The 12,565-nt window shown below is 35.6% G+C and overlaps 1 protein-coding gene across 4 annotated transcripts in view; it reads left to right on the top strand.

Moving 5' to 3' along the window:
* Nucleotides 1-11,547, top strand: part of scube2 (signal peptide, CUB domain, EGF-like 2) — a 39,139-nt gene extending 27,592 nt beyond the window's left edge. For all 4 annotated transcript variants that reach the window (XM_059349271.1, XM_059349284.1, XM_059349277.1 and 1 more), the window contains 7 exons: nt 1,301-1,471; nt 4,942-5,109; nt 6,268-6,429; nt 8,237-8,434; nt 9,411-9,563; nt 10,409-10,488; nt 11,303-11,547. In XM_059349271.1, the coding sequence (XP_059205254.1) occupies nt 1,301-1,471; nt 4,942-5,109; nt 6,268-6,429; nt 8,237-8,434; nt 9,411-9,563; nt 10,409-10,488; nt 11,303-11,449 (1,079 nt within the window). In that variant the 3' untranslated portion in view covers nt 11,450-11,547. The remainder of the gene's footprint in view (nt 1-1,300; nt 1,472-4,941; nt 5,110-6,267; nt 6,430-8,236; nt 8,435-9,410; nt 9,564-10,408; nt 10,489-11,302) is intronic.
* Nucleotides 11,548-12,565: the final 1,018 nt, after the last annotated feature.

Consider the following 12,565-nt stretch of genomic DNA (forward strand, 5'->3'; position numbering starts at 1 on the left):
TTAAACGTGTCACATTTGGTGCATCAGTGCAGGAAAGTCAGCACAGACACAACAACTCCAGTATACTGAAATATACAGAGAGCTTTCTCTGGTGCTAATAGGCTAAATCAGCATTATGTGAACTTGTTTGGTAACAAGATAAAAACAGTAAATCTGAGGGGAATGATCTTGCTGCATGGACAGATAATTTCACTTGACAAGATTTCTTACATAAAGCATGCTGTACGCTTAAAATAAGAAATTAACTCTTAAAACAAGATAAATTAAATCTGCAAGCAACGATGAACTGGCCCGAGCAGAGTGACCTGACAATTATTTGTTTCTTACCAAGATAAAAAAAACTTTAGATTTAGAAGTGTTAGATAATTTATCTTGTTTTAAGAGTTAATTTCTTATTTTAAGCGTTCAACATGCTTATTTCTAGAATTAACAACCTTAATTTAATAAATCTTATCAAGTGAAATTTTCTGTCCATGCAGCAAGATCATTTCCCTCAGATTTAGTGTTTTATCTTGTTTTTAGACACCTTTTTGCAGTGTAAAAGTGCCTCCCTGCAGCTTTAAAGCCCCAGTGAACTGTTGCACACTGAGCTAAACTGCATCAGGGTCAGTGATACTTGTAAAGTTCATTGCCGTGCAAGTAAACCTCTCAAATCTGTCAGCAGATTGATAAATTGATCTGTTTCAGCCTTTGATGTGTCGAGGATGCTCTTCACTGTGTTTATACGTTTCAAGTACGTACACGGTCCCGTTTGATTACACTTAAGCGGCAGCTGATGAAGTCTGGGTGACTTTAATGGTCTTGTCATGCGATTGAGCCGCTGTATTTATGGTGTAAATCATCAGTGTGGTTTGGTGCTGTTTGATTCTGTGCAGCCACAGGGCACACAGCTTTATTTGTTGATTCTTGTCTGCGTTTTACATTGTCTATCTCCCTTCCTGACACTGATGTGGCGGCTAAATTAATGTAAATTACAGGTCAGACACTTCAGTCTGTTTGTGTCTCTTTACTTTAAGTGTTTGTGTTCAGCTTGTGGGGAAAATGTTTGATTTCGCCGGCTTGAATGATTAGATTTTTCCCAGCTTGGTTTTATATCGCAGTATTCTTTTTAAGAGAATAATAGATGTGTTTAGCACAGACAAAACCATCAGCTCTCAGCGGCACAACAAACAACCACAGCCTTGGCAGCTCGCTGGCCAAAGTTTAAAGTTCTCTGTGTACAGACAGGGATGCACATGTGTGAATCATTTAATTAATAAGCTCTAATCTATCTCGGTGTTGTTCCCCACCTGTGTGTTAGTGAGCTGCAGTGTTGGGACGTATTACGACGTGGATCAGGGACGGTGTGTGCTCTGTCCAGCTGGAACGTATCAGGACGAGGAGGCTCAGACGTCATGTGAAGTCTGTCCTGGACCTGAAGGAAGAGACGTCTCCAAGGTGGTCGGAGCTCGGAACATGTCCGAGTGTGGAGGTGAGACGGTCCAGTCCGTTTTATTTGTGTCGCTCAAAAATCACAAAATATACCTAAAATGGTAACACTTTCTTCATCTTTAGATCCCTGGTTCGGATAAAGAAAATCCTCCCAAAACAACTTTAATGATGAAAAAATGTACAAAACCTCAAACAAAGAAAAGGGACAGACAGAACAGACAGATATTATTTAGAGAAACAAGAAGTAAGAATCAGTTACAGTGAGGTGTTTTGGTGCATGATATGTGTCTAAGACCATAAGGCTACAAGGACGCCCAGCATTAAGGTTTTTAAGATAAACTGGTTTGCTTTTAATCTCCAAAATCAAAGTTAAATTTACACTGCAAACACCAACTGACAAAAAAAACAAGAAATAAATAACTAGAATTAAGCAAATACATGCTTGAATCAAGTAAAAGGATCTTTGGAAGGATTATTTAAATAAGTAAAAATATCTGGCACTGGAAAAACCAAAGATCTCTTGAAATAATAGGCCCAAATATACTTATTTTGAGCATTTGTGGCTTGAATAGCCCAACTGTAGTAACATTAAAATAAGCCAGCAATACATGAAACGAGCATGTTTTTCTGATAGAAAATGCTTTTGTAATATTATTCAAACTACATGCAACTAAAACTTTTGGTTAGAGCCAATATTTTAGGTAAAAACATCACCATATTCAACAGTTGAATAGCTTGAAAAGCATGAAAAGGCTCACAATGTCAATCCTAAAAACAAGTCTTTAAACAATAAGATCATTAAATAAGCACATAAAGCTATGGTCAGTAGGTAAATTATACTCAAATCAATATAATTAAGATACTTGTGAAATCTAGAAATAAAACACATGAAAATGTACAAGCCCAAGAGAAATATAAAGTATGATTTGGAGCAACTATTCAAAAAGTAGAAAAAGCAATAAAGAATGACACAAAATGTTGATAACTGCTTTGTGAAAATAAGCCACACAGGAAGCGATGGTGCCTCGATAAAGATCTCTCCCCGGCAGATGTTCTGCTGTGTTGAACTCGACTTCTTTCAGTCTTTGAATAATAGCAGAAGGAGCCACCATGTTTCTGTCTCCTGCCGTGGTGTTATCAGAGTCGATCCCATCTCTGCTGTCAGACTAAACAACAAGAAGCTATCAACAAACTCCCACTGGCTCCCAGTTTGTATGTAGTCACACTCTGAACTGCAGATAAAACATGGCATCTTTCCATTTACATTTGCTATATCTTATCTTAACAGAAGGGGAGAGGATTTTCTTTTACATTTCACACGGAAAATACCAAAGAAAACACTTGAAACTAAACTAATCCGAGTGGTGCAGCTCTAAAAGTTTAGTAATGCTGGGCTCACACCAAAATATTTCCACAGTCCCAGAATAAAAGCTGAAAGTCTTTAGTAAATCTAGGAGTTTTATTGGAGTCATGGCGCTCCGTCATCTCCATCGTTAAGTTTAAGGTAGTAATCTGATGATGTTGGTTATTATCAAGAATGTTTCCATGACTGTAGATCTAAAAATGACTAAAAAAAGGACAAAAAATTAGCAAAATAGACAAGTCGACCAAAAATAGATGTAAAAATGATCAAAAAAGACACAAAATGACCAAAAATAGATGGAAAAATGATCAAAAAAGATACAAAATGACCAAAAATAGATGGAAAAATGATCAAAAAAGACACAAAATGACCAAAAATAGATGGAAAAATGATCAAAAAAGACACAAAATGACCAAAAATAGATGGAAAAATTATCAAAAAAGACACAAAATGACCAAAAATAGATGTAAAAATAATCAAAAAAGACACAAAATGACCAAAAATAGATGTAAAAATTATCAAAAAAGACACAAAATGACCAAAAATAGATGTAAAAATTATCAAAAAAGACACAAAATGACCAAAAATAGATGTAAAAATAATCAAAAAAGACACAAAATGACCAAAAATAGATGTAAAAGTGATCAAAAAAGACACAAAATGACCAAAAAGTCTTTTCCTAGTCTTGGTTTGGATCATATCAAACGTGTTTGATATTATCTCAAGTCTCAGTGACGTAACACAATCACTAACCAATAGATGAGTGGGGAAAGGTCCCTGGTTCCAGAATGGTTCCAGACTGGTTCCAGACTGGTAAACACTTGTCTTTAGATGTGAGCAGGTGTGACACGATAGTTTTCTATGAGTCTTTTCCAAATCTTTTCAGAGTCTTCTCATGTATATAGTCAGGCGGCTTAGATAAATAAAGTGGACACGTCGGACAAATCACCAACTTTTTGTCCACATGCTCTTTATCACCATAGGTTTTAATTTTTGGTAGGAGCCACTTCATCAAGATTGCAGATCAGAGATGGCAGCCATATAAAGTCTATGAGAACCAATATATCTTCCAAGCCACTCAGAAGGTCAATCTTGGTGCCAAAATCTACATTTTCTGTGTCAAAGAATCATTTAAAGCTATTGAGAATATCACTAGATGGTTATTAAAATAGGTCATATAAAGTGCATGTATTTTGAAAAATTGATAACATGCACAAAATGTGCAAGTGGCTGTGGTGCAAGGTGCTCAGGCAAGAAGGCACACTGGAATTGCAAAGATATTTGTAGTTGTAAATGTAATAAATAATAAAAGATCAAATGATCAAATAATCACCTTGTGGTATTCTCAATAGCTTTAAATGATTCTTTGACCCAGAAAATGAAGATTTTGACACTAAAATTGACAACATGGTCTCACAGAAATCCGTGGAATAGCCACGGAATCACTCAAATTTCCGTGAAACTGACACGGATTTTGCTGCAATGCAAGTTAATGGCAGTCATATCCCGTGGCTATTCCAACATACAAAGTGATTATGTACATTCACTGAGTGAATATTTAGAAAATAAAACATATATTTCTCACTAGAAATGTGATCAAAATCCATTTTTATGCAGAAAGTAAGTTAAAATATTAATTTTTCCACAAAAAAAGAGAGAATTGTCCGCCATGTTTTTTGTTCTGACCGCCGGGACCTTGAAAGTCACGTGACTTGGAACAAACCAATAGGAAAAAATATCCATGGAATAGCCACGGGATATGACTGTCATTAACTTGCATTGTAGCGAAATCCGTGTCAGTTTCACAGAAATTTGAGTGATACCGTGGCTATTCCACGGATTTTGAGTTAAGCGAATCCGTGGCTATTTCATGGATTCCTTTGAGACCAGGTTCAAAATTGACCTCCTAAGTGGCTCGGAAGATATGTTGGTTCTCATAGACTTTATATGGGTGCCATCTCCGATCCGCAATGTGAAAAAATGTGGTGCTTTTGTCCAACGTGTCCCCTTTATTCTTTAATCTGGTCCTAAGCTGCCTGACTAATAGGGAGCATTAGAGAGATAACTTTTGGCCTACAGGTTTCTCTGTGTAACAGCTCACACACTGACTCCAACAAATGTTTGTGTGTGTTTGTGTGTGTGTTCAGGTCAGTGTTCCCCGGGTCAGTACTCCCATGACGGCTTCGTCCCCTGCCTGCCCTGTCCACTGGGAACGTACCAGGCCGAAGTGGGACGAACCACCTGCTTCTCTTGTGGAGGAAACCTGGTGACGAAGCGCATCGCTGCTGTCTCCTTCCAGGAGTGTGAGACTAAAGGTGAGGAAGTCGTCTGTGTTATTGTTGTTTCAGGCTAAAAAACTCCAAATAACTCCAGTGAGTTCAGTGTCTCATGTTTTAACATCAATCGGGGGATAAGATGTTTCTTTTGGAGCTGAGTAAGTTTATGAAAACCTGTCAAACGGCTTAGTTAAAGTGAAACATCTGTGGCTGTTTGGTTAAAAAACAAACAGATTTTTTTTTCACTCCACATCACAACAGTATCATGTGGTTTCTGAGTCTCTGGAGCTCTTTTTGGGTGTTGACAGGAACTCTGCTGCCCTCTGCAGTTCTTCTATTGTCTGTGCATTTAACCCTCTATGGTACACATTATGATGCCTGTAGGGAAAAAATTGAGTGTTTTTTTGTCTTAAAATAGACTAAATAAACATAATCTGAAGAAATTTTACAACTCTTTTTTTTTTTTTTAATTTAGGGGTTCGTTGCCTGTAGGCAACATTGTACCTGTCGGTGCACAAATGAAAAAGAAATAAAATTAATTTTAACATAATTTATTTAATAAACATGTGTAAAAGATCCAGTGGCTTCAACAGGGTACAATACATAACATTTTAAATTTAAAAACATTATAAAAGGAACTTCTTTTCACCTGTTTCTTGTCTGAATGTTGCCTGTAGGAAACATTGTACCATTGAAATGAATGTCTTCAACAGTCTAAGTGTATGAAACTGTATGAAAATCAAAAATGAAGGTTAACTCACCTATCAGTAGGAATATATTTTTTTCCCGGATGGAAAAGAGACAGAAAATTTCATTTTGAGTGATTTTTTGTGGCGCAAAATGGCAAATCTGTTCAAAATGAATCCAAATATATTTTTTTACACAAAGTTCTTTCAGTTATTGTGTTCACTAATTGGTTTTAATTGTATGGTTTACCAGTTGTTCGGTACTGTTGTTGCTATGCATGAAGTATGATATGAAATAATGTAATTTCATAATGTTTTGGAAAGGTTTTCTGAGAACAGCATGTTCTGAAAGTTTAAACCCATTGATTCTTTCTAAACTTTAATTTGATCTAATAAACATTAAAAACACCAATATTAGAGATGCAAACATTTATCCTATCAGTGTATATTGGGAGTGTTAGTGGGAGTGTATTAACTAACAGTCCTCCATCCCTGTCTGTGTCTCCTGCAGTCCAGTGCTCTCCAGGTCATTACTACAACACCAGCACACACCGCTGCATCCGCTGTCCCACCGGAACGTATCAGGGAGAGTTTGGTCAGAACTTCTGCAACGCCTGTCCTGGAAACACCACCACAGACTTCGACGGCTCCACTAACATCATGCAATGCAAAAGTATGTCTGTCTGTGTGATTTAAGGCCTCTGAATCAATCAATATCCTTTATCTAACCGGGTAAAAAAAAGATTTAAAACCACAAAAGCAAAATGATTACGGCAAACAAACAAGACACAAATAAAATACAGTCACAAATGTTGGGAAATTGGATTGAGGAAACCTTTAAAATGAATTCATCTGACTCCAACACAAAAACCTCTCACCTATTTCTGCGTCAATCGTTTGATGGGGAATGATGAGCAGGAGACGTCCGAGTTCTCAGTTTAACTTTACAGAGTCTCTGGGTTCAATTTACGTTTCCCTGACAACACATAGGCTGCAGGGTTATAATAGTTTTTGATTTTTTATTAGTTTTAGTTTTAATGATCAATCTCAGCCCCAATAAGTTTATTAAGTCATAAAACCAGATAGATTAAATAGATTTCATATCAACCAAAAAGGTTTATGTATGAAAAAAGTTGACAAAGATGAAAACGAAGGACATTTTCACTATAATTAGTTAGTATAGTTATATATATATATATATATAGTTAGTTTTGTAACCACATAATACAGTTTCAGTTAGTTATGGGTTTTTTAAAAAACTCTCATTTTTAATTTTTTTTTTTCTATTTCAGTTAACGAAAATGTTTTTTCAATTTCTAGTTTTCCTTATTTTGTTAGTTTTCGTTAACTATAATAACCCTGATAGGTTGATCAGTACACAAGTCTGAACACAGTCTATTTTCCCTAAACCCAGTTTTATAAGAATTTTTTAAAGAATGCAGGTTGATCTTTATGCAGACGTTGCCTCCTTTAGATCTGCTGATTTGTCAGTTTATTCAACACGTGTCTACGAGTCATGTTGCTGGGCGGAGCTGTCTTGTATCTCTCTGCTCAACAGAAATGTCCCGCAACCTTGGTTAGCAACAAACTGTCAAACCACCAACTCCTGCCTTGAGATAAACCACCTGCAGAGAAGATAACTGGAGACACAGTTTTTGCAATAGAAACATCCATACAAAATATATCTTTTTGTGGTAATAGAATCTTACTCTAAATACTAAAAATATAACATTTCTTTGTAATATTAAGTCTAAAATACACAAATCTTTAAAAAAAGAATTTTTAAACCATTTTAAATACAATTATAACAAAATCAATTTAAGAATGTTTATTCACTGAAAACAAAATATAAAAGCTGAAGGAAGAACAACATTAACAACATTTCTATTAGAACATTTTACAGCAAAACCAGTGCAGTAACTACATTTTTGGGGTCAAAGGTCAAATAAATCATCATGATTTGTGTGCATAAAAATTACATCATCAATACATGTAGAAATAAGTGTCATATCACTTTCCTACCTATAACCCAGGGATGGACAACTTAAATGCTGCAGGGGGCCACAGTTTATCATGTTCACTACCACAGGGCCACATATAGGAGCGTGCACTTCACCAGATATGATGAAACTGCAATTTTAAATATATTTACAGTGCAGTAACTTAACATATTTCATGCTTAAATGCATGTATAACAGTATAATAGGAATACAAAAGGTTTGAAGCAAATAAAAAACAACCACTTACTGTGATTTTTTGTTTTCAGCAGACCAACATTAATTGTCATTTTGTGCATTTTTACACTGAACTTTTAAGATTTAATGCTTAAATGCATGTAGTTGTTAGTGTAGTTAGATTTTGTTGGGCAGTATACAGTAGTTGTTGTAGACAAATATTTTCTTACTTGCAAAAAAGAAAAAAGAAGCTGTGAATCGTGTACACGTAGTTCCAGATAATTCACCTTCTGTGTCACTTCACAGACCGACACTGTGGAGGAGAGCTGGGAGACTTTACTGGTTTCATCGAGTCCCCTAACTACCCCGGAAACTACCCCGCCAACGTGGAGTGCACCTGGACCATCAACCCTCCGCCCAAACGCAGGATCCTCATCGTCGTCCCAGAAATCTTTCTGCCCATTGAGGACGAGTGCGGAGATTACCTAGTGATGAGAAAGAGCTGTAAGTTTAACCCTTGTGTGTTTGTTTGTGTGAGTATATAAATCAGCCAAAGATCAGGTTAATAACCCTCTGGAGTCCATCTATTTATTGAAAACACACTGAGCATGTTTTATTTACAGTAATAACTTGTTTATATATCATACAGTCGTGGAAAAAAATATTCGACCACCATTGTTTTCTTCAATTTCTTGTTATTTTTATTGCCTGGTACAACTAAAGGTACATTTGTTTGGACAAATATAATGATAACAACAAAAATAGCTGATAAGACTTTAATTTAAGAGCTGATATCTAGACATTTTCCATGGTTCTTCTTGATATGAACCAAAATCATAATCAATAAAACTGTGACTGTATGTAGACAAGCTGAGAAAGCCAGTTTAAAGTGCAAACATAGGAGTTTTCACACAGTGTGGCATTTATTTTTTTAGACCATTTTTAAAACGTGAATTTTTCTTTCTACAATGAAAACTATTACTATTTTTTAATTTACATGCAAAAAGAATGTTTTATAGTTTTATTATTTGTTATTTTTATGCTGTTTTTGTGTGTATAAATAGTGAAAAAATGGTACATTTCCGTAGAAACCTGTGTCTTTTGTTTGTATTTTGGGTTCCTGGCAGTTTTATACTTTCAATTTAAAAAAATAAAGAAGAAATATCTGACTGATAGCTAAGTTTGTGTGGAGAAAAAGGAGCCATGCATGTGATGTAAGGACAGACTGAAAGATGCTAAACAGAGACAGAAATAAATCCATAGCAAGTTGACAAACTTGAACCAAAATCTCCTGGACTTCAGAGGTTTAAAGGTATAATATGTCACGTTTCTGCAATAAAAGTGCAGTAGATACTTAGTAGTCGGGCCAAACACCAACCAAAGTGTTGGTATCTGACGTTTTGTCTTACAGCAGACTGTGTACAATAACGTTTCAAGCTAACTCTCGACGCCATCCTTTGTGCTCACGTCTTCATTTCAGCTCTCGCCAACTCTGTGACGACCTACGAGACGTGTCAGACGTACGAACGTCCCATCGCCTTCACCTCCCGCTCCAAGAGACTCTGGATCCAGTTCAGGTCCAACGAGGGAAACAGCGGGAAAGGCTTCCAGGTCCCATATGTGACGTATGACGGTAAGAAGAAATGTGATGTTTTCTCCTGTAACTGGAGGCCGTTGTTAAATGTGGTTTGACTAGTGCAGTGTAGGAAGTATGTATTCATATAGTGGGAGATTAAGTAGATTTTTCAATTATGGCCAAATGAGGTTGTGTTAAATTGGGATGTACATGCCTCTTGCTAGTGTAACCTTAAATAACACAGAAACGCTATCTTTCCGTCCGTATTATGCTTAGCTGTCAGTTAATAAAGTTTTGTTTTTACTGTTTTCAATGGATCAAACTGATGCAGAAGAAAGGGTTTAAATCTCCTCTTAGCATGCTAACCACAAATAACAGAATTTGCACATTACATGCAGACCACTACAACGTCTGCAACTCCATAAAACACTTACTTTTCATAATGTACCACACCATCCAGCACATACACATTGGACATTGATATTCACTGGAAACTATTTGAATATTATTGGAAAATCGAACCTTAAAACTCTAAAGATAGGTAGGCTTAATAGACAGATGAGATGAGTCAGGGTGTAAATCCAGAGTGAATTTTGTTACTGACCAGGTGTAGGCCTATCACACAATGGGGCGGAGCTCCCCTAAAAGGGGGCGGAGCTCCCTTAAAAGGCATCCAATCAGATACAGTGCAATGCTGCAACACGTCCTACGTAAATAATAATTTGAAAAATGAATTCAAAAGTCTTCAAAATCGAGGATGCACACCTTCGTTCCATGCACAAGACACATACGAAATCACAAACGAAAGATATGCACTAGACACACACAGACACAGACGCTTCTTGCTTTTATAGATAGATTGGTCCCATTAATGAGCTGTTTATGGACTTCATGTGTTTCAGAGGACTACCAGGAGTTGATAGAAGACATCGTCAGAGATGGAAGATTATACGCTTCAGAGAATCACCAGGAAATTCTTAAGGTATGTTGGTACAAATGTTTAACAAGGAACGTTATGTTGTGTCTTCTAACTGACTTGATATTACAGTGTTTCATGCATAATATTTGCCACTTTATATGTATTATTCCTTCTATTCTCCATCCATATTAATCCTCCTCTTATGTTGCGAGTCAAATTGACCCATTTCAAAGTTTAAAAATCTAAAAAAAAAAAAAGTTTAGTTTTTTTTCATTAAAAAAAAAGTGCACATATAGCAATATACGATTTTTGTTTGTCTCTCTTTCATTGTATAAGTGCTTCTATATTTGTGAGGATGCATCTACTTATACTTTATTTGTATGTTTTTAGAAATGAATATAAATAAAGTCATATAAAAAAAGTAAAATAACAAAAAAAAACAAAAAAAACAATGTCACGTAAAACCATTGTATTTTATATGCAGGTCTTCCCAATGTACATAAAAAACAGTTTTAACTTGCATTTTTTAATGAAAAAAAAGTGAATTATCGTCATTAAACCACAATCTGTGAACATCATTGCACTAAATATTGATTGAAGTCGTTAGTAATGGAGTTATCAATGCAATATAAACAATGTTTATTGGGATTTTTTAGTTTCTGACATTATTGGATAATTAAACATGCCCTGGGTTATTACAGGAGGGTTAAGTAGAATACATTAAAGGCAATTAAAAAGTGTTGATTGTTTATGCACCAAGGTCCAGTGAGTGTGTAGCTCCCTCTTTTGGAGACTTGTGGAAATTCTGCGCACATTGACTTTATCAAATGTTGTTGTTTTTTAATCTTTTCATTAATGCAATATATTTTCTCCTCAGGATAAGAAGCTGATGAGGGCGTTGTTTGACGTTCTGGCTCACCCGCAGAACTTCTTCAACTACACAGCACAAGAATCCAGAGAAATGTTCCCCAAATCCTTCATCCGCTTCCTGCGCTCCAAAGTCCTGAGATTCCTTCGCCCTTAGAATTTCTGGATATAATAAATAGTTTAGATACTGGCCTCAGTACACTGCAAAAAAGGTGTGTCTAAAAACAAGATAAAAACACCAAATCTGAGGGAAATGATCTTGCTGCATGGACAGATAATTTCACTTGACTAGATTTCTTAAATTAAGATTATTAAATCTAGAAAAAAGCATGTTTAACACTTAAAATAAGGAATTAACTCTTAAAACAAGATAAATTATCTAACACTTCTAAATCTAAAGGTTTTTTTTAATCTTGGTAAGAAACAACTTTAATTTATCTTGTTTTAAGAGTTAATTTCTTATTTTAAGCGTTCAACATGCTTATTTCTAGATTTAATAATCTTAATTTAAGAAATCTTGTCAAGTGAAATTATCTGTCCATGCAGCAAGATCATTTCCCTCAGATTTAGTGTTTTTATCTTGTTTTTAGACACACCTTTTTTTTTGCAGTGTATCTGTTTTGTCCACTGACCCCTTTAAGAATAATCTGTAGTTATTATCTGTTTTCACATGGAGCAGAAGACTGCACACTTGATAAATAAAAAACTGATCCTGACGAGAAAGTGGAGCTTTAAGATGGAGAAATCAGACTGTAGACCCACATGTTCATCCTCAGGCGGGGATCTGGATCACTTTTTTAGAAATTTGGAAACATCTTTTATAATTAGCAAAAGAAGAATTGTAAAGACTTTAGATTTCAAAGTCACCATCTCAGGATCCAATGCTGTACATGCCAACATTATGAGACATTTTCTAACAGCATTATGATAAAAACAAAAACAAATGCTGTACTTAAAAAGATACATATATACTGAACGTGAGTGATGCTGTATATAGAATGTGTATCTAGTTTTAACATAGGCTACTTTCACAGGTAGAGCTTCATTGACAAATACTGCAGAAACAAATATAGCACAAATGTTTTCTCGGGAACATTAGCACTACGAGAGACGTAGTGGCACCACAAAAGCAATTATTCTGATGAATGTTTTGTATATGATGTAAAAAGTTTTAGGTGAAATGCTTATGTATTGTAGCAACTACGTACATTTTTTGACAGTGCAGCATTGCTGCAATTGCTGGCGGCTCATGTATCTGATGCTCCACAAGGTG

The sequence above is a fragment of the Centropristis striata genome, chromosome 2 (assembly GCF_030273125.1).
Source record: "Centropristis striata isolate RG_2023a ecotype Rhode Island chromosome 2, C.striata_1.0, whole genome shotgun sequence".
NCBI classification, from domain to species: Eukaryota; Metazoa; Chordata; class Actinopteri; order Perciformes; family Serranidae; genus Centropristis; species Centropristis striata.